This window comes from Phascolarctos cinereus, unplaced genomic scaffold (assembly GCF_003287225.1).
Source record: "Phascolarctos cinereus isolate Bilbo 61053 unplaced genomic scaffold, phaCin_HiC Scaffold_3;HRSCAF=262, whole genome shotgun sequence".
Lineage (NCBI taxonomy): Eukaryota > Metazoa > Chordata > Mammalia > Diprotodontia > Phascolarctidae > Phascolarctos > Phascolarctos cinereus.
Genome location: NW_027555736.1, coordinates 194,427,165 through 194,452,097, shown reverse-complemented (window position 1 = coordinate 194,452,097; position 24,933 = coordinate 194,427,165). Strand labels below are relative to the sequence as shown.

Sequence of the window (24,933 nt, the reverse complement as noted above, 5' to 3'; positions counted from 1 at the left end):
TGGCTTCAGGAACACTGCTCTCTCATGATTATTTAACAAATAATCAATCGATAGGCATTCATTAAATACCTACATTATGCTAGGTCCTGTGTGAGGCTCTGGGGATACAAACACAAAAATTACACAATATTTCCCTTTAAACAGCACAAATTCTAATGGGAGAGACAACCTTTCTCCAAATTTACCCATTTCTGCTGACGAGGGCTTTATCTTTCCAAATACCCAAGTTTGGACCCTTAGAGTCATTTTCAGCTCTATCCCAACACCACCAATACAATCACATGCCAAATCTTGTAGATTCTACCTCCACAACATCTCTTATTTCTATCTGTCCCTTTTCTCAATTCCTAAAGCCTCTATTGTAGTTCTGGTCTTTATTAGCTCTTATCTGGACTATTATAACAGAATCCTAATTGGCCTGTGGGACTGGGAAAGGCTTCTTACAGAAGATGGAAATTTAGCTGAGACTTGAAGGAAGCCAAGAGAAGGAGATAAGAAAGGAAGGAGTTTCAGGCACTGGGGATATCCTGTAAAAATGCCCTGAACTGAGGGAAAGAATTTTAGGTTTGAGAAAAAAGAAGGAGGCCACTGTCAGAGAATTGCAGGCTGTGAAAGGTTTTAAATGCCAAACAGATTTTATATTTGATCTTGGAGGTAATAAAAGAGCAAATGGAGTTTAACAGAAAAGAGACAGTGACATGATCAGACCTGAACTTTAGGAAGATTGATTTGACAGATGAGTGGAAGATGGAGTAGAGTGGAGAAAGAGATTTGAGGCAAGGAAACCAAACAGAAGTCTATTGCAATGGTCTAGGCATGAGGTGATGACTGCCTACACCAGGGTAGTGGCTGTGTCAGATGGTGGCAGATGTTAGTCAGCATAGATAAGAAATGTTATGAAGGTAAAAACAATAGCACTTGAGGACAGATTAGAAACGGGTTGACAGATAGTAAGGGGTTGAGGATAACACCTAGACTGGTGGGTTGTTGTCATTCATTCTTGAAAAGAACAAAAATGACATCACTATGTTGGGGTCAAGGTACTGATCAGACCAATATGCACTGAAAACGCTCTACCACAGGTTGGGCACAAATATCCTTATGAAAAGAAGTTGAGGATAACACCTAGGTTATAAGCCTTGTTGACCGGGAGGTCAATCCTCCCCAGTAAAAGGCAAGATAAAAAGAGAGAAGTGAGGGAAGATACTGAGTTCTATTTTGGGCATATTGAATTTAAGATGTCTACTGGATATCCAATTGCAGATGTCCAGCAGGCAGCTGGAGATACAAGTAGGAAGGTTAGCCAAGGAATTAAGCATGGATAAGTAGATCTGACAATCATTGGCATAGAGATAAAAACTGAATCCACTGTAACTAATGAGATTACCCTACAAAATGGTATAGAGGGAGAAGAGAAGAAGGCCCAGGACAGAGCCTTGGGTGGCATCCACCATTAGTGGTCATGACTAGGATAAAAATCCAGCAAAAGAGACTAAGAAGATGCAACCAGATGGATAGGAAAAGAACCAGGATAGAAAGGAAACCTAGAGGAAAGAGAGAAGGAGAAAGTGAAAGACTGTCAAAGGCTACAAAGAGGTTAAGGAGGATAAGGAATGAGAAAAGGCCCCTTAGATTTAGCAACTAAGAGGTCAAAATAAATTAGTATTGAATTGAATTACCAGGTGAAGAAGAATACTATGAAGAAAAATACTATGTTTACTGATATTTAAGGACCAATTATCAAAAGATTTTTGCTATCTTACCTTCAAGAGGAAGTTGAGAAGCAAATTCTGAAGGCAAAGTTAGGAGAGCAAAATCCTGTAGTGCAGCAAGCCACAGTTTGCTTAGTGTTCCAAGATCTGTTTGTACTAAGTCAAGAAGTCCATCTATGGAAGATGATACATCTCTGGCATTTTCCTCCATTGAGCTGGCAGTCTTCATGGCTTGCTTCTGTTTCTCAGTTTGTTTTTTCTGTCTCTCTACAGCAATTATATAAACCTGTGAAGTTAATCTATCATTAGGAAAGTCTTGAAGTGGTCTTGAAAATTATCACAGTATACTCTGAGATATATGTTTTAGAGAAAAAAATTTTATAATCAAGGCTGTAAGCTCCCTAAGTGCAGGGGCTGTTTTCACTTTTTCCTTCTATCTCCAATTCTTAGTACAGTGCTTGGCATGTAGTAAGCACTTAATGAGTGCCTGGTCATCTTCTACCTTCATGTCCAAACTCAGATCACTGAGATATGCCTACGGTGTGGTGTCTCACTATAAAATAACGAAGATAATTTTTAGAAGTCAGTGAGGTGTAATGGGAAAAGCACTGGATTTTGAGTCAGAGGATCTGAGTTTGAATTTCAGTGTTAATATTCCTACCTGTGCAACACTGGACAAATCACTAAACCTCTTCAGGCCTAAATTTCCTCATCTATAAAAATGAGAGGCGTAACTTGATGATCTCCAGCTTGTAGAAGCAGTTTCTACTTACTTAAAATCACACGCCAGATATTTGAGAGTACTTTGAAAACAGAGAAACTAAACAACTGATTTTCTATTTCTAAAGGAATTTCCTGGAGACTTCCTTTTTCCAAATTAAGGCTTGAATACAATTTTAATGTTCGAGTTCTTAATAACACACTTTGCAGATATGTTCAGTAGACAAAGTCAAAAATCTTAGCTTTTGTATGAGTCTTAAGACAAAAAAAAATTACAAGGCTTTATCAGGGAAGTTAAGAAGATAAAATACTCCTATCCCAATGAACACAGAAACTGTTGTTTTTGAGTACGTTTGATGCAAACACAGAAACTGTTGTTTTTTCAGTACATTTGACTACACACACACACACACACACATGCACACAGAGTAACAAAGACCATACTAAAAGCTGAATAAATTTTTTTTTCCTGATTTGCTTCTATAGGTTACCTCTTTTTACCCTAGGGTAATGAATTGCTACTGCTACTTGTAAAGGATTACATACAGATCCACTATGTCAGCTGTTTGATAGCAAAATGGATAGTTCAGTACAGAAAGATAATGTAAAATCACCAAGTCCATTTCTTATGAGCTGAAACTTGACATTAAATCACTGGAAAAAGTTGACACAAACCATATTCAGCATTACCTAGAAACAATTTCTAGGATTAGATTATTAAAATAAAATCTACCACAAAGTCCTATTCTGATGTCTCACTGTGGTGGAAAGGTAGCCCTGGATGCTGGAAGGCTATGCCATGGAAGCATAAGTTCTAGTATGTTCAAACAAGTTAGAAAGACTTTAGAGCGTTGTCTAACCAAAAAAATGCATCCTCTTTCTTTCTTTCTTTCAACACTACAAACTAAATTTTGTAAACATATATTGAACATCCACAGATACGTGTATTTAAACTGATTCATACTGGTAGAAGTATAACTGTTAAATTAGCTCTTTTCAAAGGCAAAATACATAGTTAATCTACATATACACAAATGAATCCCTTAAAGTTTGGCTCAGGTTTTTATCACAGAATCTATTAGATGGTGACAAAGTACAAACATTTTTCCTTCAACTTAAAATACTTTTGTGTCAAGATCATCCAGTTTGTTACTTTCTGAGATAGGTATTCTTAATTCTGGATCTGCTCAACATTAAAAAAAAAATTGATAGCTAGGTTTCACTATAATTGGCTTCCTTTGTAATCCTATGTATTTTATTTTATGTGTTTAAAAACTTTCTGAGAAAGGGTCTACAGGCTTTACCAGATTGCCAAAGAGGTCCACGACACAACATTACACTGGGAGATCAGGAGAGGCACCAATCATAGTTTATACAAAATACAAAACTAAAGGCATGAAAAAGTAGTCAAATTCTCAATTCTGAAATCTCCCTGTCCTTATGTTAACACTTAGAACCACTTGAAAGGACCGCTAAAAAAAAAAGTTTGCTCTTTGAAAAAGAGTGGTTTAGAATTAATTCTCAGGGCAAGAACTGTTACAAATTTTAGCTCTGGTATATGTATTGGCCAACTGGTTCTGTAAGGATGTGTTTACAGCACATGAACATCCCACACTTGTAGTTTTGCTGCCTATTCTTTCTGGCTTGGCCTTGGAAAAGCTACAATTGTCTACCTATGGAAGTAAAAAGCTGTTTCCTTGGCTCTGAGTCTTAGAGAATTAAAAAGAAAAAGGTGAAGGGGGAGGAGAGGAAAAGGATAGGCGAAGGAAGCCCAGGCCTAGAGAGTTCACTTCCGTGAACCCCTTGTTTGTTGCAAACATAAACAATTCACTGCGCCACTATAAGTCAAGACAAAGAATACTGTTCTAGGAGCAAAAAAAGTTTGAGAACTATTGATTTATCCAATGTGGAGGAAAAAACATCAACGATAAATGGCTGTGTAGACAGAAAATATAATGATTTGGTTATCTCTAGAATTCCCAGTCTGTCTTCATCAATGAGAATATATCCTCTCTCAGTCCAGGCTGGGGCCACTAACACTGGATACTTGAAGTAGCACTGACAGTAATGAATTGTTATTCTCTTATCTGTTAAAAAAAATCTCTTAAATGACAGCAAATAGCTTTCTTTTTTTTTAAATTAAATTCACTTTAGTTTTCAACATTCACTTCCACAAGATTTTGAGTTCTAAATTTTCTCCCCATCTCTCCCATGCCAAGATGGCATGCATTCTGATTACCCTTTCCCCTAATTTGCCTTCCCTTCTATCACACCCCACTGCCGCTTCTCTTAACCCCTGCCCCTTCTGTTTTCCTGTAGGGTAAGATAGATTTCTATACCCCATTGCCTGTGTAGCTTATTTCCCAGTTGCATGTAAAAACAATTTTTAACCTCTGTTTCAAAACCTGGAGTTCCAAATTCTCTCCCTTCCTCCCTCCCCATCCACCCTCATTGAGAAGGCAAGCAATTTGATATAGGTCACGCATGTGTAGTCACACAAAACACTTCCGTAATAGTTATTTTGTGAAAGACTAACTATATTTCCCTCCATGCTATCCCTCTCCATTTATTCTATTCTCCCCTTCGATGCTGCCCCTTTTCAAAAGTATTTGCTTCTGATCACTCCCTCCCTTCTATCATCCCCACTCTCTTATCCCCTTCCCCCCTATTTTCTGTAGGGTAAGACAGATTTCCATATCCAACTGAATGTGCATGTTATTCCCTCCTTAAGCAAAATCCAATGAGAGTAAGGTTCACTCATTCCCTCTCACTTCCCCCCTCTTCCTTTCCACTGTAAAAGCTTTTTCTTGCCTCTTTTATGTGAGATAATTTACCGCATTCTACCTCTTCCTTTCTCTTAGTACATTCCTCTCTCACCCCTTAATTTTATTTTTTAGATATCATCCCTTCATATTTAACTTACCCTGTACCCTCTGTCTAAATATATTCCCTCCAATTACCCTAACAATGAGAAAGGTCTCAAGAGTTACAAATGTCATCTTTCCATGAAAAAATGTATACAGTTCAACTTTAATAATAATAATATGATTTCTCTTTCCCATTCACCTTTTCATACTTCTCTTGAGTCATGGATTTGAAAGTCAGTTTTTCTATTTAGCTCTCATTTTTTCTCAAGAATGCATTAAGTTGGGGGCAGCTAGGTGGTGCAGTGGATAGAGCACCGGCCCAGGATTCAGGAGGACCTGAGTTCAAATCTGGCCTCAGACACATAACACTTAATAGCTGTCTGACCCTGGGCAAGTCACTTAACCCCACTGCCTAGCCAAAAAAAAAAAAAGAAAGAAAAAGAATGCATTAAGTTCCTCTATGGCACTGAATGTCAATTTTTTTTCCCCCTCATTGTTTACACTCAGTTTTGCTGGGTAGGTGATTCTTGGTTTTAATCCTAGCTCCTTTGACCTCCAGAATATCATATTCCAAGCCCTTTATCCCTTAGTGTAGAAACTGCTAAATCTTTTGCTATCTTCACTGTGTTTCCACAATACTTGAATTATTTCTTTCTGGCTGTTTGCAATATTTTCTCCTTGACCTGGGAACTCTGGAATTTGGCTATAATATTCCTGGGAGTTTTCCTTTTGGGATCTCTTTCAGGAGGTGATTGGTGGATTACCCTCTGGTTCTAGAATATCAGGGCAGTTTCCTTGATAATTTCTTGAAAGAAGATGTCTAGACTCTTTTTTTGATCTTAGTTTTCAGATAGTGCAATAATTACTAAATTATCTCTCCTGGAGCTATTTTCCAGGTCAGGTTTTTTTTTTTTCCCTTTTTAGGCAATTGGGGTTAAGTGACTTGCCCAGGGTCACACAGCTAGTAAGTGTCAAGTGTTTGATCTGAGGCCAGATTTGAACTCAGGTCATTTGATTTCAGGTCTGGTGCTCTATCCACTGTGCCACCTAGCTGCCCCATAGGTCAGTTATTTTTCCAGTGAGATTTTTCACATTGTCTTTTATTTTTTTCATTCTTTGGTTTTGTTTAATAATTTCTTGATTTCTCATACAGTCATTAGCTTCCATTTGCTCTATTCTAATTTTTTAAGGAACTATTTTCTTCAGTGAGCTTTTGGACCTCCTTTTCCATTTGGCCAATTCTGCTTTTTAAGGCATTCTTCTCATTGACTTTTTGGATGTCTTTTGCCATTGGTCTAGTCTTTTTTTTTTTTTAGGCAATTGGGATTAAGTGACTTGTCTAGGGTTACACAGCTAGTAAATGTCAAGTGTTTTGTTCTGAGGCCAGATTTGAACTCAGGTCCTCCTGAGTTCAGGGCCAGTGCTCTATCCACTGCTCCACCTAGCTGCCCCCAGTCTATTTTTTAAAGTGTTATTTTCTTACGGATATTTTTGAGTCTCCTTTCGCAAGTTGACTCATTTTTCATGGTTTTCTTGCATCACTCTCATTTCTCTTCCCAATTTTTCCTCTACTTCTCTTACTTGATTCTCAAAATCCTTTTTGAGCCCTTCCATGGCCTGGGACCAATTTATATTTTTCTTGGTGGCTTTGGATGTAGGAGCTTTGACTTTGTCGTCTTCTTGTGAGTGTATGTTTCGATCTTTCTTGTCACCAAAGTAAGATTCTATAGTCTGAGTTTTTTTTCCCACTGTTTGCTCATCTTCCCAGTCAATTCCCTGACTTTTTAACTCTTTGTTAAAGTAGGCTTTGTTTCCAGTGTGGAGGGTGTAATGTCCCAAGCTTCCGGGGTTTTGTGCAGAGAGACTTCTAGGGACTTGTAAGTTTTCAGTTCTTCCAAAGTGGTATGATATAAGGAAAGGTGTTTACTCCTCTCCAGGCCTGTGCTACAGTCCGTGAGTGACCACCAGCACTCTTTTCTGCCCCTGAACACTGAGGAGGGCTCCCTCTTGACGGCTGCCACAACTTCTGCTACGCCAGTGCTCCTCCTCACCCCAGGACTATGACCCAGATCCAACCATGGCCAAAACAACAGAATCCTGCGTCAGTGCCAGCAAAGAGACTCTTGTAATCTTGTGATCAGTTGTTCTATTCCCTTACCTTCTGTGGGCTGAGAGATCCGAAAGCAGCCGCTGCCACTATCCTGGTGCTGTGCTTGGGCTGGACCATACTCCTCTCTCACTCAAATCCGCTAGACCTTTCCCACTAACCTTCTAAGTTGTCTTTGGTGTTTATAGGTTGAGAAGTCTGGAAATTGCCACAGCTGCCGGTTATTCCATCCCTGGAAGCCTGCTCCAGGTTTGTTGGGGCCAGATCTATGCTGGCACCTTGTGCTGGACTGTGCTCTTCTCCCAGCCTGGTGTAACAAACCTTTCATGCTGACCTTCCAGGTTGTCTTGGGCTGGAAATCTATTTCACTCTGACTTTTTGTGGGTTCTGCTGCTCTAGAATTTGTTTAGAGTCACTTTTTTTTACAGGTATTTCGAGGGGTTTGGGGGAGGGCTCAAGTGAGTCTCTGTCTTTACTCTGCCATGTTGACTCCACTCCCACAAATCGCTTTCTGATGGGTTTTTTGTCATAGTCCTACTGCAAACACAGTTCTACTAAACTTGAGTAACAAAAAGAAATTTTTTTTAGGATACAGCCTGAAGTCACTGATCACTGTACATGCTAGGCTAGTAAGTGTACTTTCTGCAATCTCAGACACCATATTAAGACTGAGAATTTTTCATTCTAGATTCTGTTAAGGAAAAATATTTACCTCTAATGGATACTAAAAACCTGTCAGTTTTTCTAACAGTATCTAAGTCATGTGAATAATCTTGTAAATATGCCTGCAGTAATCTTAACTCTGCCGATGCCAGATTTCATATTATATTCATAGAGAGACAGTAAGTAGCTATGTACTCATCCATGAATACACTAATGCACTGAACTAGTGAAAATTATACATATCCTGGGACTTTTGCTCATGATTAACCATATTGTGGAGATGGCATAGGCCAAAGAGTAATACCACAGTATCTCTACAAATCAGGCTATAGCAGGACTATAACAAAAGATCCATCAGAAAGCTATTTGTGGGAGTGGAGCCAAGATGGCAGAGTAAAGACAGGGACTCACTTGAGCCTTCCCCCAAGCCCCTCTGTTAGAAGCCCTATTTAAATCCAAATTGGGAAAGCCATCTTTGGATTCTCACCCATGGAGAGGACGCTGTGCCTGGGACTTTCCCAATTGAGACCCTGAAAGCTGTACCCCGGGAATCCCCAGCTTGGACTTCAGGTGTTGGTGCTTCCCCATTGGTGATGTTTTCTTATATCATTGCTATCCTTTGTATTCTTAGCCTGGACTATAGTCGTATTGCTAATTGCACGCTGCTGTAAATCTACCTTTTCCATACCTATATTATAATCTTAATTAAAGCTAACTTTACTTCTCTAAGAGTGTGTCTTATTGTAGGAGTGAATCCGAACCACATTTTTCTTCCTTAATCACACAGAGGGTTTTCCTCACTCTGAGGATGCCTGCTCTTCTTACCCCTTCCTTCATGTTTGTGTACTCCTTTTATTGTGCTCCCTGTTATACAGATTAGAATATTCTTCACCTTTCTTCCTTATTCTTTCCATTCTACATTCCTTTTTCCCTCCCTTTTGGGGCCTCTCTTAAGGTAATCAAAACAGAACAGAACCACAGATAGGCCCTCTGTCTTACTTAAAGTCCCTCTCTCACCCTTGAAAATGATGGAGTTGGTATGTCCAAAGGGCTATAAAAATGTGCATACCCTTTGATGTAGCAATAGCACTTCTAGGGCTATATCCCAAAGAGATTATACAAATGGGAAAAGGACCTACAAGTACAAAAATATTCATAGCAGCTCTTTTTGTGGTGGCAAAGAACTGAAAATTGAGGGGATGCCCATCAGCTGGGGAATGGCTGAACAAGCTGTGGTATATGAATATAATGGAATACTATTGTGCTATAAGAAATGATGAGCAGGGTGACTTCACAAAAACCTGGAAAGACTTGTGTGATCTGATGCTCAGTGAAGTGAGCAGAACCAAGAGAACGTTGTACACAATAACAGCCACGTTGTGTGATGACTAATATTGATAAACTTAACCCTTCCCAGCAATACAAGGATCTAAGACATCTCCAAAGGCCTCATGATGGAAAATGCTATCCACATCCAAAGAAAGAACTATGGAAGCTGAATTGCCATTTTTTTTTCTCTTCTGTTGAGTTTTGTTTCCTCTTTCTGGTGGTTCCTCCTACTGGTTCTAATTTTTACTTACAACATCACTAATGTGAAAATATGTTTAATAGGAATGTATATGTATAGCCTATACCAGATTGCGTGCCGTCTTGGGGAGGGTGGTGAAGAGGAAGGGGGAGAAAAATTTTAAACTCAAAAGCATATGGAAGTGATTGTTGATAAATCAAAATAAATTAATAAAAATTTTTTTTAAAAAAGAAAATGTTGGAGTTGGGAAGGTGCACTTTGATCTTCTCTTATCAGAATGTAAGCACTTCATCATTGTTCAGCCCACTTCAATTGTTCAAATGCCTTAACTTTTCTAGGTTTTTCTTGGCTCCTTTGTTTGCATGTTCCTCTATACTCTCCTCTGGTCTTTTCATTAGCAATGCTTAAAAGTACACTATTCTATTAAAGATCCATTTTGTACCTTGTAGGATCATACTCAATTTGTAAGTCTCCATAAGTCTGTCTTAAATTTCAAGTCTCTAACTTTTGCCTCTGGGAAGGTCATATTCTAAGGTTTCCTGTACTTTAAAATACAGGCTGCCAAATGTTGTGTGTATTTGACTGGTTCCTTAGTACTAAAACTTTTTTCTTTTTCCTAAAAGTTCTTTTAGGAGGTGACAAGTGAATTCTTACTACATTTCTGGGTCACTTTAATTTATGATTTTCTAAAATATGGCATCAAGGTTTTTTGTTTGGTCGTTGTTTTCAAGGAGTCTGATGATTAAGTTATCTCTCCAACTTATTTTTCTAGTTCTAATCTAGTCTAATAAGATAGCTTACATTTTCTCCTGTTTTTTTTTCATTTTTTAAAATGTGTCTTTTTGACTCTTAGATGCAATGAGTTATTTCTTCCAATCTCATTTGCAGGGAGTATGCTAATTGGGTAGGAATTTCTACCTTCAATTCTAAGCTATTTATTCTCCTTCCAACTTTTTTCCTCTAGAGCTACTATTTCATGTTTGTTTCTTGCTTCATTTATTCTAGATACTCTTGTAGTCCTTTTGGTCAACTCATTTTTTTCTTTGAAAATCTTGTAAAATTGCCCAGATTAACAGAGGAGGAAACTGAATACTTAAATAACCCTATCTTAGAAGTAACTGAACAGGCCATCAATGAAATCCCTAAGAAAAAATCCCCAGGGCAAGATGGATTCACAAGTGAATTTTACCAAATATTTAAAGGAAGATTAATTCCAATACTATATAAACTATTTAGAAAAATAGGCGAAGGAGTCCTACTCAGTTCCTTTTATGACATAAATATGGTGCTGATACCTAAACCAGGAAGAGCAAAAACAGAGAATAAAACTATAGACCAATTCCCCTAATGAATATTGATGCAAAAATTTTAAATAAAGTACTAGCAAGGAGATTACAGAAATATATCACAAGGATCATACACTATGACCAGTGAGATTTAGACCAAGAGTTCAGGGTTGGTTCAATATTAGGAAAACTACTAGCATAACTGACTATATAAGACAACCAACAGAAATCATATAATTATCTTAACAGATGTAGGAAAAGCTTTTGATAAAACATACCACCAATTCTTATTAAAAACACTAGATGCCATAGGAATAAACGAAACTTTCCTTAAAATAATAAGTAGCACCTACCTAAAATCATCAGCAAACATTATCTGTAATGGGGACAGGTTAGGAGCCTTCCCAAGAAAATCAGGGGTGAAACAAGGATGCCCATTATCAATTATTCAATATTGTACTAGAAATGTTAGCTATAGCAATAACAGAAGAAAAAAGAAATCAAAGGAATGAGAATAGGCAATGAGGAGTAAAACTATCGCTCTTTGCAGATGATATGATGGTATACTTTGAGAATCAACTAAAAAATTCGTTGAAATAATTAACAACTTTAGAAAAGTTGCAGGACATAAAATAAACCCACATAAATTATTGGTATTTCTATAATATACTAGCAACAAAGTCCAGCAGCAACACAGAAAGAGAAATTCCATTAAAAAAAACCCCAAAACTGTAGACAGTATAAAATACCTGGGAGTATACCTGCCAAGACAAACTCAGGAACTATGTGAACACAATTACAAAACACTTTTCACACAAATAATGTCAGATCTAAATAACTGGAAAAATATGAACTGCATATCAAATGGGTAGGCCAGGGCCAATATAATAAAACTGACAATTATACCTAAATTAACTTACTTATTCAGTATCATAACAATCAAACTATCAAAAAATTATTTTATAGGAAAAAAACAAAAACAAAACCAAAACCAAAATTCATCTGGAAGAACAAAAGGTAAAGAATATCACGGTTATTAATGAAAAAAATGTGAAGGAAGGTAGCCTAGACATACCAAATCTCAAACTGTATTAAAAAGTAGTAATCACCAAAACAATCTGGTACTGGGTAAGAAATAGAGTGGTGGATCACTGGAATAGATCACGTATACAACACACACAGTAGTAAATGACCATAGTAATCTTGTGTTTGATAAACCCAAAGACCCAAGCTTTTGGGATGAGAACTCACTACAGACTGCTGGGAAAACTGGAAAATGGTATGGCTGAAACTATGTATAGAGCAATATCTTACACCATATACTAAGACAAGGTTAAAATGGGTACATGATTTAGACATAAAGAGTGACATCATACACAATTAAGAGAGCAAGGAACAGTTTACCTGTCAGATCTGTGGACAAGGGAAGAATTTATGACCAAAAAAGAGATAGCATTACAAGTACAACAGATAATTTTGATTATACTAAAAAGTTTTTCCAGAAACAAAATCATTGCAACCAAGATTAGAAGGAAAGCAGAAAGCTGAGAAATAATTTTTACAGCAAACATCTCTGATAAAGGCCTCCTTTCTTCAATATGTAGAGAAATGAGTCAAATTTATAAGAATATAAGTCATTCCCCAATTGATAAAATGTCAAAAGATACAAACAGGCAGTTTTCAGATGAAGAAATCAAAGCTATCTGTAGTAATACAAAAAAACACTCTAAATCAGTGCTTCTTAAACTGTGAGTTGCAACCCCCATGGGGTTTAAAACTGTATGTCAGTTTAACAAGTGCTAAAGGGGTTGCAAGTGGAAAAAGTTTAAGAAGCTCTGCTCTAAATTACTATTGATTACAGAAATGCAAATTATAACAACGCTGAAGTACATAACACCTATCAAGTTGACTAATATGACAGAAACGGAAAATGAAATGTTGGAGAAGATGTGGGAAAAGTGGGAAAAAAGGAAAAGAACTGATTTGTACAAAAATACTTATAGCAGCTCTTTTTGTGGTGGTAAGGAATCAGAAATTGAGGGGATATCCATCAACTGGGGAAAGCTTGAACAAGTTGTGGTTTATAGATGTAATGTAATATTATTGTGCTAGAAAAATGATGAAGAGGATGATTTCAGAAAAACCTGGTAAGACTTATATGAACTGATGCAAAGTGAAGTGAACAGAAATAGGAGAATGTTGTACACAGTAACAGCAATATCATTTGATGAAGAACTGTGAATGACTTAACTATCCTCAGCAATGCAATGACCCAAAACAATTACAAAGGATTCATGATAAAAAATGCTACCCATCTCAAGAAAAAGAACTAAGGGAGTCTGAATGCAGATTGAAGCATTTTTTTCTCTTTTTTTCCTTTTCTTTTCTTTTTTGATCTGTGTCTTCTTTCTCAACATGACTAATATAGAACTTTGTTTTACATGACTGCACATGTATAATTTATATTGAATTACTTACTATCTCAGGGAGGAGGGAAAGGATTTGGAACTCAAAAATTTTAAAAACTGATATTAAAAATTGTTTTTACATGTAATTGGGAAAAAAGAAAATCTTATTCTAGGGGAAAAAAAATGAAATCTACTTGTAGTTTGTTGTACATCTGGCCCTCATATTCCTTCCCAGTTAGCTCAATCAAGCCCTTCTGGAGGTTCTTGTTAGTCTGCACGCTTCACATACTCCTTGGAACCTGAAGGATATCTCTGACCAAAGCATTAAAAGGCTTCTGGCTTGCTTACTTGAGCTCATCCTGGTTTCCCCGGAAGCATCCTCTCAGTCTTTGACCATCTTTTTTCTGTAGTCCTGAGATAGGTGAAAGTGCTTAAGCTATTTCTTTTTGCATTTCTTGATGCTTATTTGCCAAGGGTCCTCTTCTCCTGAATCCACTGTGGCTGCAAGGGCCCCAGGCCCTGAAGCTACTCTGGCTGCTGGGCACAGAGGCTTGGAGGGGGTGGGAATACATGAATCCCACAAAGAGGGGGGGGAGGTCTACAGAACTGTCCACTTACGGTAAGCAAGAGAACTGGCTGTATATGATTAAGATGTACTTTCAATATCCTTTCATGTCATCAACTGAAAGTCCAAGTTCTTTTTTAATCATTTCCAAGGACAAAAATTTCCTAATCTCCTGCAAGTTAAGACTGTTTTTTCTTTTTCATCAACATCATTACCATGATCATCACTAGCTTTTCTATAGTCCTTAATTATTTTTAAAGTGCTTTACATATATTATTTCATTTGATTATCCATATTTAAAGTTTCTGAATATCAGATCTGAAAGGGACCCAATAGGTCATCTAGTCCAACTTTATCCCAAGCACAAATCTTGCCTACAAGATTCTTGACAAATGGTAACCTAAGATTTCCACTGATGTGGAACTCATTACTCCTCATGCAGTCTATTATATTTTTGGACAGCACTAATTATTATAACTGTTCTACAGTGAGGTAAAAATCTGTCTACCTGTCTTTAGTCCAAGTTCTGTCCTCTAGCGTAAAGCAGAAGAAATATCATTCTTCAAAATATCTAAAGGCAGCTAACATGTCTTCTTCCCCATCCCCAACTTTTCTCTTTCTCAAATTTTAACCACCATAGTTCTTTCACAGTAATACATGCTAAATAACTCTATATTTACTTTTCAAGCTATTAAAGTACTCTAAGTACTCCAGTGCTCACTGCTAGTCACCTTTTCTTTCTACAAAACAGATATTTTCCAAAAATACTCAGACCATTATACACATTTGAACAGGCTCTGAAATGAGTCTACTTGATTATGTGCAAAAAGATTAGGTTCTGTTACATTCTGAGGGAATTGAGGGAGTTAGAACAGTGAATGGTTAATTGTGGGAATTGAGTAAACCACACCGACTTCATCTTGTGACTTAATTTCTGGAGCTAGCTTAGTTTCTATTCAATTACGGGTCTAGTCCAAAAACTTCATTTGATTGTGGGAATTGGGAGAAAAACTTATTGCATTGTTTCAACCTAGCTGTGTGCGGCTGGGAAGCAGAACCATTTCTACCTGCTGCTTAGAAACCCTTTACTAAGAACCTGTGTTATAATGACCTGAAACACAGTCAGATCCTAAGCTGATGCAAGGAGTTTTCTCACAACTGTACATCTCAAGTAACCCACAGGTCTCATCTTAAAACTAGCCCCATACTAATCAATCACTTACTGTTTCCAATATTCCTTTGACTGTTTATAGACACTTGGGGAGAGTGGGATACCTCATTTAATAAATTCAAGGAATTGTACCTGCTTGCTCTCTCCCCTCCCAATCTGCCTAATCTTTCATCCAATTAGAAATCAGATTACCTACGTTGTATTGTTTCCTTTTAATTAGCGGACTTTATTTGATTGTTTTTAATGTATAAAAGTCTGTCTCCTTCTATATTTGGGGCCCTTGTCCTGATTTGTTAGGCAACTGGCATGCATTGCTTAATGTCAAAATGCTCAGAAGCTCAAACCTTTGTTTCCTCAGTTGTTTCATCCTTTACCTGCCACAATTCTGAAACCTTCTGTTTTGACATCTCCTGAGATGGAGAACCACTGATTATTATTATTCCACAGAGAGAGATGGCCTAAGTCCTTTCTACCTTTATCAAAAAATATTATGCAAAATGCAATAAAAAGAAAATATCTTTTCAATTGATAGAATGTAGGTTCTTAAATTTCTAAGTATTGTAGAGTGTAAAGTTTAACAGATCACATAGGTAAATGTGAACTTTTTTCCCTATACAAAGTTTTTAAGGGTTTTGTTTAAAGCTACCATGGAAACTGATTTTACCACTTCTGACTATGAGAAGTCTCCCTGTCTAACTCTTTTTAAAATAGCAGGCAACAGAACACCATTGCTGCTTTAAGGTGGGAGCAGGGATGGGGCGGGCTCAATTACCAGTTTACATGGCAAATAAATTATTCCAAATACAGTGCAGGATTTTTTTTAATCTTAAAAGGTTGGTATACATATTATATACATAGTTGATATTTTTATACTTTTAGTGGTTCAATGAATAAAAAGGCAATTATTTAAAATTAAGTTAAAGATGAAAAAGTACTAACCTCTGCCCACGCTTTGAGAACAGCTAAGATTTCCATAGTGGAAGCACTTTCATTATATAATTGACTCAAGGCTTCTTTCCCAGCTTGTATTTTTGTCAAGGATGACACGAGCAACTGATGAACTCTTCGGAGATCATTAAGATCACTTACAACTCCACTTGCTATCCAGGCACTGCAAACCTAGCAGTTTAAGAAGTGAAGATGTGTTTTATTTTTTAAAATTGTAAATGATGTACAAGTGATTTCAGTAGTATTTATTTAGATATAAGGAACTTATTCACTGAAAATAGTGTATGTTAGGAGCAGCACAGATGCCAAAACAATATAATTAAGTGAAAATCATGATTTAAAAGTCAAAGAAAGTAAAGGATTGAATGTAGTGATTGTAATAAAGAATATTAAAAACTATTTTAAAAAATTTCTTATGGTCATTAATATGTGGGGAAAGCAATCAGAGCTACCAAAGAGGGAAAACAGAGAAATGTCTGGTTTAACATTTAAATGAAATTTCTAATCTTGTTGGAATTAACTCATTATTTAAGACTCCAGGTATAACTCTCAGATTAAACATACATTTAATAATTAAAATTTGGTTTAAAAAAACTTACTCAAATCATAAACAATAGGAATCTGATCATTTGCAAACTACATATTTCTAAGTTTTTAATCAATTAAAAAATCACCAATGATGATACAAAGATAGAAAATTGATGTATTTACTCAACACATGATTTCCTAGTTTGTAGATTATTCAGGTTTTTTTATTACTTCTTTTTTTTTCCCTCTGGGTACTTACATCTTTTGACCAACTAACTGCTAACGTGAACCTCTGAATTAGGGCCACAATGAAGGGAAATGAGAAAAAAACCCACTATCTTTTCCACTTCAGGTATGGAATTTAATTTTATATGATATCAGCTTCATTTTACACAGATTAGGAAACTAAGTTGAGATAGGGTAAATGATTTTGCCCACCATCACAGAGGTAGTTAGTAAATGGCAGAGGCAAGACTTGAACTTAGGTTTTGAATAGAAGTCCAATACTACAGTATAATGTGAAGTAATCATTCAAAATTGTTGATTTTAGGAATTATAATAATATCCGGTAAAGAGTTGAAATTAATTATCTAAACATTTTTGGATGATCTGTAGACTTAATTCATACATGCTAACTTTAATTACTTCATATAATCTAAAGTTCGATATATAAGATTATCTGGTAACTCAATTTAAAATAAACTGCATTTAAACATTACACTGACAGCTGCTTAGAATATGGAACACTGTAATCTTATCTGATACCAATTCAAAGTAAGCCTAACACAGGTATATAGTTTTATGAAAACACGATGATAACCAAAGTATTTGAAAAGAGGGGGATGGAAGCAATGTTAGTAGTTAGAAAAGCATATTAAAAAAAAACTCAGCAACTGAAAGCTCTGCCTTGAGAAATTTCTAATTTCTAAGTTTTGTCTTTTTAAGACCTTACCTGACATGCTTTGGCAGTCACATTTGGTGGTGTATCTGAAGTAAAGGCAGGTCTAAGAGCTGCTCCCACCTGATATTAAATCACACAAAACAGCAAATATCACAGAAGCTTCTATTGGTTTAGCTCAAATAAACTGTTGATTATAAAATAATATTTTTAAATAATTTCAATCCCTCCCTCTGTCTTTCTCCTTAGCTAAAGGTATAGTAACATTACCTCCTCGAAAGAGGTAAATGGAAAATTTGAACCAGGAGGTGAACTTGTGAGAAATACTAACACTAAAAAGTTAGGTTTCCACACGATGTTGCAGTTTCAAGGTGGTTAAGATAGCAAGAACCATAGGCCAATCAGCTTTCAGAAGGAGAAGCTGGCTAACTGTAGAGTTTCTGATAAAGGGGGCTTAGGCTGAAACTGGCTCAAATTGGTCAGGTGCAAGGGATGGTCACTGACTTTTTGATAGCTTAATAAGCCTCATAAATACTATCCAACACACCCCAGGGAGGGATTTTTATTCATTTACACTTATTCATTTACATACATATTCATTTACAAATGGGACCCATGATGAGGGTGGAAAGAACATATCTTTTCTTTTTTTTTTCTTTTTTTAGGTAATTAGGGTTAAGTGACTTGCCCAGGGTCACACAGCTAGTACTTGTCAAGTGTTTGGTCTGAGGCCGTATTTGATTGAACTCAGGTCTTCCTGACTTCAGGGCCAGTGCTCTAGCCACTGTGCCACCTAGCTGCCCTAAGAGAACATATCAGAAAGGGACATGAAATGGGCAGGGCAGGAAGGACCAATTGGAGCTCAGAGGGAAGGACCAAACAGAGTTAACAGTACAGAGCTTGCTCCTGTATCAAGACACTTCTCTCGTTAAAAGGAACACGCCCATCTCTTGCAAGAAACATAATTAAATAATTCTTCTTTCACTCTGGACAACAGTTTCATTATTGGCCAGAAACTAAGCTTTCTTACTTTGTGGGGAGGGGGGCTTGGTGGGCCTGTCTGCCTAATTTCTAGTCGCCAGCAGCTGCCTCTGAATCACAGCAGGGAAGTTTTCTTGGATGGAGATTTTGAGACAGGTTATTATCTTCCTAGGATTCTTGATGCACAGCTATACATATAATTAGCTTCACAGAAATCTAGAACATAGGTTCTATAGCAGGAACCTAAACTGTCTTTTATGCTTCGAGTACTTTCACAAAGTCACACATGTTATTGTCTTCTGTGACAATAATTTGTGACAAACTGAAGAGAGGGTAAAACAGGGTTTTTTCACTGTTTAGGATGATTTACTGTTATACTGATTGCCTAAACATTCTGTGAATGGCTTTATATATTATATATTATTTTTATATTTATTTTTAAACATTCATAAATACAATATATTATATTATTATTTATTAACCAAATTCATAAAGCAATATTAATAAAATAATTTAACATTTAAAGTTATAAAAAAATTTTTATATATTAAAGACCAACGTAAACCATCAAGAAAACCGACACAATTGAACTTCTACTCAATTTCTTTCTCAGGTTTATGGAAGCCTCAATTTGTTACAAATCACTTTCTTACAATGATTAGATCACTGATATTTTAGTAGGGCCATACATCTTCATTAAGAATTCATAACGATACTGCTACTTCGTTTTAGAAAACTGTGCATATTAGTGTTACAAATTTTTTTCTAACCAAAGGTTATCTAATACAAAATGTCTTACATTTGCTTGATACTGTTCCAGAATCACATGACCTGGGAACTCTGGCTCTGGAATAGCTGCAAAATGCCGAACAACAACTAAAAGCGTCTGAAGACCAGATAGCCGGAGCTGGTCACAGTGGTCTGTAGCAGCCATAAAAGCCATACGGATCAAGTCAGCAAGATGTAACACCAAAAAATCATCTGACGAGAAAAAAAAACCCAAACATCTAATTAGGGGAAAAATTTTGCTGTTCTGATACTTAATTAATCACATATGAATATCTTCTGATTCTTGTTTTATGATAAATACTTTTCTCATGTACCTTCTGACTTAATTTACCTTTGGTTAAAGAAGGTGGAAGTAGTTTTTTTGTTTGTTTTTACCTAGGACTATGATTTCACCACAAAGAAGGTACTGGTTTTTCAAACTGGATATAATGAATATAGTTAATTCTACATGTAATAAAACTATTTACATATAACCACTTAAAATCTGACCAAATACAGGTCCTATTAAAATCATGCCATAATGTTATCACCTTTGAAAGAGCTATTTAAAAATTTTTTATAAATTTTTTCCAAGATACATGCAAAGACAATTTTTAATATTCATTTTGAAAAAATTTTGAGTTTTAGGTTTTCTGTCTTACTCCCTTCACCTGTCCCCTCACTGAGACAACAAGTAATTTGATGTAGGTTATACATGTTCAATCGTGCAAAACATATTCCCATATTAGTCACGTTGTGAAAGAAGACACAGAGGGGCAGCTAGGTGGCTCAGTGAATACAGCTCTGGCCTTGGAGTCAGGAGGACCTGAGTTCAAATTCAGCTTCAGACACTTAACATTTACTAGCTATGTGACCCTGGGCAGGTCACTTAACCCCACTGCCTATCCAAAAAAAAAAAAAAAAAGAAAAAAAAACCAGACAGATCCAAAGGGGAAAAAAAAACCATGAAAAAAATACAAAAGTGAAAAATTTCAGTCTGCTTTCAGATTCCACCAGTTCTTTCTCTGGAGGTGGATAGCATTTCTGTCATGAGTCCTTTGGAATTGTAAAAAATAGCAATTAGTAAATCATGTAAAAAGTTACTTCGTACTTGTAGTATTAACACATATCAGGGGTTTTTATATTTATTCTGGGGTCCTGGAACTTAAATTTTTGTCTTATAATTGTTTTTAAGATAATTAGTTTAATAATCCTATGTCATTTATTCATTTAAAAACATTATTTTAAAAAGGGTCCACAGGCTTCATGAGAGTGCAAAAAAGCAGTTAATGTATTCACGACACAAAAAAAGCTTAAGAACTCCTGAATAAGACAGACTTGGAAAACAATCAGACTCATGACTTATGTCCAAACAACTAGTCTCCGTAAGTGATGATTAATTTATTACAAGTCAGGGGTAACATTCCTAATGTTCTTCTAACAGTTCTGTACAGTTCTTGAATGTGATGGAAGGATGACTGGCGTTGGAGAGACAGACCTATGTACAAGTCCTCTCTCTGCCACTTACTAACTGTGCGACCTCAGGCAAGTCAATTAAACTAACTGCAGCTGTTTGACAGAGTCCAAATTTTACAGAACAAATACTTTTATTAAGGGGATTTGTTCTGTGAAGTTTGGATTCCATCAAAAGGCCACACTTAAGGACCTAGAGGGCTACATATGGCTTTGAGGCCACAGGTTTGCCACCCTGAACTAAACTCTCTATGCCTCAGTTTCCATTATCTGTAAAATGAGGGATCTGGATTAGATGGCCAAGTTCTCTTCCAGTTCTAAAGCTATGTACTACCCACTTACAAGTAAGCAGTCTGTATGTCAATTTCCCCAGATGGGCTCTCAGAAATACAAAATATTTACCCTATCCAGCTTTAGAAATTGTAAAACAATTTTGTTCCTTGTATAGTAACTGCACTGGACATTTATATCAATTCCAGCATTATACGTTCATTCAAAAATTTTTCAATTATAAAAAGATTAGGATTACTATTAAATTCTACATAAAGAAAATTAATTTTGATATGCAGTAGCCATGTACTTAACTGGTAGTTTTGTAATAAAACTGTCTTAAACCTTTGTATTTACTATATGTTTAGTATTGTTCTTGACATATAATAAATGCCTATTAAATTTCCTATTTTTTTCCTATTGATTTTTAAAAGTTGTACTTTTGTCTTTTAATTTTTTTTTTAAATTCTATTTTTCATGAGCAAAAATCACCTTTCACTCCAAACTCCAACCCCCTGGATGCACCCTTGAGAATGAATCAAACACAAAACCCCTGTTACAAACATGTATAGTCTAACAAAACAAATTTCTGCATTGGCTACATGTTAAAAAAACAAAAGTTTTATTTTTCATTTTGAATCTTTTCTCCTTCTATCAGGAGGTGGGCAGTATGTTTCATCATTAGACCACTGGAATCATAGAAGATCGTTATGCTGATTACAGTTGGTAATTCTTTCAAAGTTATGTGATTTTACCATATTGTTGTCATTGTATAGTTATTCTGGTTCTTTTTATTTCACTCTGAATCAGTTCATACAAGTCTTCTCAGGTTTCTCTGAAACTGCCCCCTACATAATTTCTTAGAATGTATTCCACCACACTCATAAAACACACAAATTACAGTCATTCTCAAAATGAGCAGCACTCTCTCAGATTCTTATTCTTTTTCACCTCAGAAGAAGAAGCTATAAGTATTTTTGTATATCCTTAAAGCTTGTCTTGCTTAGGACTAATCTACTACCCCTCTAATTCCCCCTTCTCTTTTCCCGTTTAGTGAAATGTATTTCTGTACCCAACTATATCTCTATGTATTCTTCCTTCTTTTGACAAATTCAGATAAGACTGAGGTTCAAGTATCAGCTGGTCCCCACACCCTTTTCTCCTGGTTTATAGAAATGTAATGTTTACTTGCAGGCCTTGATTATGTCAGGTAAATTTCCCTAACTTTTCTTTCTCCACTAGTGTATTCCTTTTCCCTTTTCCATTCTTCTCTTAAGATCAAGATAAAGCAAGAAACACTCCCAGGCCTTGTCTAATAAGACTCTGTCTATGACCCCAGAGCCATGGAAGGTCTGAGGAGAGATGAAAATGTTTGGAAGAGTATCTGTGGAGAATGGGATAGTGAGTTGATAAGGCAGATATAGTAGGAATTCCTAGTGATGGCAAGGGTCCAGTTAAGGTTGTATAACAAATTTGTAGTGGATCCAGTCAGAATGGTTGTGTGATGTCTCTATTTCATGAAAGGTTCACTTTTCCCTCTGTAGGATTATATTCACTTTTGCTGAGTAAATTATTCTTGGTAGTAAGCCTATATATCCTTTGTCTTCTAGAATATTGTATACCAATTATCTTGTTACTTTATGGTGGCATTTGCTAAATATTTTGTGTTCTTGACTATGGTTTCTCAGCACTTGAATTTTTTTATTTCTGGCTACTTCAGTTTTTTTCCCATTGACTTGGAAGCTCTGAATTTTAGCCATAATGCTCCTAAGTTTACATTCTGGGGTTTCTTTTAGGAGTTAACTTGAAAGGATGGTTAGATTTCTTTTATTTTCACTTTCTTCTCCGGTTCTAAAATATCTGGGCCATTTTGTTGAAATATGATGACAAGGCTCTTTTTTTTGGTCATGACATTCAGGTAGTCGAATGATTATCTTTTTTTTTTTAAAGGCAACTGGGGTTAAGTGACTTGCCCAGGGTCACACAGCTAATAAGTGTCTGAGGCCAGATTTGAACTCAGGTCCTCCTGATTCCAGAGCTAGTGCTCTGTCCACTGTACCACCTAGCTGCCCCTATCCAATGATTCTTAAATTATTTTCTCCTTTATCTGTTTTCCAGGTCAGCTGTTTTATGAGATACTTCATACTTTGTTCTATTTTTTCAGTCTTCTGACTAACTTTTTTTTTAAACTCTTGCTTTACCTCTTCTAGGATTTCTAGCCAAATTTATGGCCAACCTGTGATTTTGAGGCTTTGCTTGCAGATGTTTTGGAGTCATTCTCTTCTAGGTTTGTGTTTGGAACATCCTTGTCACCAGGATAACTTTTTATATTGGGATTCTTTTTTGGTTTGTTCATTCTTCAGCTTAACCTCCTGACATGATGTTAAGGTTAGGCTCTGCGTATTTCTGGAGAGAAGGCCTAGGATGGTTCTCTTGTTAGTTTCCTGGAGGTATTATTATGTTATTCTAAGATCTCAAGGAAAGGTCAGGTTGAGAACGTGCAAACTTTCAGCGCTCCCAGTCCAGGTCAAAGTCTGATCAATGCCCACCTTGTCTGAGATCTCCAAGTTTCCAACCCGGGTTTGGGTCTATCCAACAGCAGACTGCTACTAGAATTAGCAACTATCAACCAGCTGGGAATATATGCTATTTCAGAGTGAAAGAACTTCTGGCTCTCCTTAGATTTCTGCCCTGGTTATTCTTTTACAGTTTCAGAGTGGGCCAGAAATTGGAACCGAGACCCTGCTCTGTTCCTGGGGGTCAGTCTCACACACACACTGCTCCTGCTTGCTTCCAAACTTTTATTTTTCTCAGCATAGGGCCTAAAGCTGTTCCTTAACTGCAAAAACTCCTTATTGTGGAAGGCCATCTATAGGTGCAGGTCTCCTTACTCAATCCACCCTGAATCAGTGACCTAGAAATGGGCTGTGAATAACAAAACTGCCAGTGGGCACCTATTCTTGCAACCTGAGTTTACCTGCTATATGTCTGGGGTCTCCTCTCACCCTGGGAATGTTAATTTATTACAGTCCTTTATGACAATTATCCAAGTAATATCCCTGTAGGATTATTTCCAATAAGCCTAAATCTCCCTTATTTTAAACAAAAGTGCTTGCCAGTTCACAGAGGTAACTGGGTCTCCAAATTCCTGTTACAATGAAACTTCAAAACCAATACAAATTTAAAAATAAAGAATATACTTGAGCATCAATTCTGAAAACGAGATAATAAAAACCGTATGAAAAAGACAACATAGTTAACAAGTACCACTCTGTCATTTCATTAGTATCACACTTATTCTAAATCTCTTTTCATTTCCTAAGCCAACATCTGTATTCAAATGATTTGTGATTTCATCAGTGTGGGTACTCCTCATCAATGGATACATAGTACAAGCCATCTACAATTTGTCAGACATTCTCCAAGAGTCATTTTGGCTGAAAAATACATTGCCCTGCAGCCAACCTAGTAATAGGTCTTTCTGAATTTAGTCTTCAGATGATGAATTTGCAGAGTACCACCGGGCCTATATTTGAAGCCTTTCTAATTTAAAATTATCTGTTTAACTTTGAACTTTGTTGGTATAGTCTTCAAGAACCCAGGGCCACTATACCATAATGAGGTATCAGATAATGTCTGGTAGCAGATATATTACATTCAACATCTCTGAGCATCAGTTTTGAAAATCAGGCACTAAATTACATATTAAAAAGAATAGTGCATTCCTTCAAATATCATTTTGCCAATTCACTTGTCTTATACTTACTTCGTGAATCCCTTTCTTTCATTTCTTGAGCCAAAGCAATGTCAAAATGAGCACTGTCTGAATTCTCACATTGGTTAATTATTTTACAAACACATTCAGCAGCAAAAACTCTAGTAGCCCATCGTGGATTTACAACAGGCCGGCATTTCTCATCGTTTCTGCAGGTTAGGACTGAAGCATCATCTCCTTTATCCACTTCATCCTCCTGAGTTGTATCCACAGAAGCAACAGTTGTAAAATCTATGATTGTATTAGGGGAAAAAGTCATGTTATA

The 24,933-nt window shown here is 36.4% G+C and overlaps 1 protein-coding gene across 5 annotated transcripts in view; it reads right to left on the bottom strand.

Moving 5' to 3' along the window:
- The window catches only part of HEATR5A (HEAT repeat containing 5A), a 154,883-nt gene that overhangs the window by 32,590 nt on the left and 97,360 nt on the right, over window positions 1–24,933 (bottom strand). For all 5 annotated transcript variants that reach the window (XR_013485420.1, XM_078151399.1, XM_021004277.2 and 2 more), the window contains 5 exons: window positions 24,660–24,899; window positions 19,182–19,363; window positions 17,456–17,524; window positions 15,967–16,146; window positions 1,764–1,998 (listed from right to left, as the gene is read on the bottom strand). Coding sequence is in view for 4 of the 5 variants with exons in the window: in XM_078151399.1 (XP_078007525.1) it covers window positions 1,764–1,998; window positions 15,967–16,146; window positions 17,456–17,524; window positions 19,182–19,363; window positions 24,660–24,899 (906 nt within the window). In the remaining variant the exon portion in view is untranslated. The remainder of the gene's footprint in view (window positions 1–1,763; window positions 1,999–15,966; window positions 16,147–17,455; window positions 17,525–19,181; window positions 19,364–24,659; window positions 24,900–24,933) is intronic.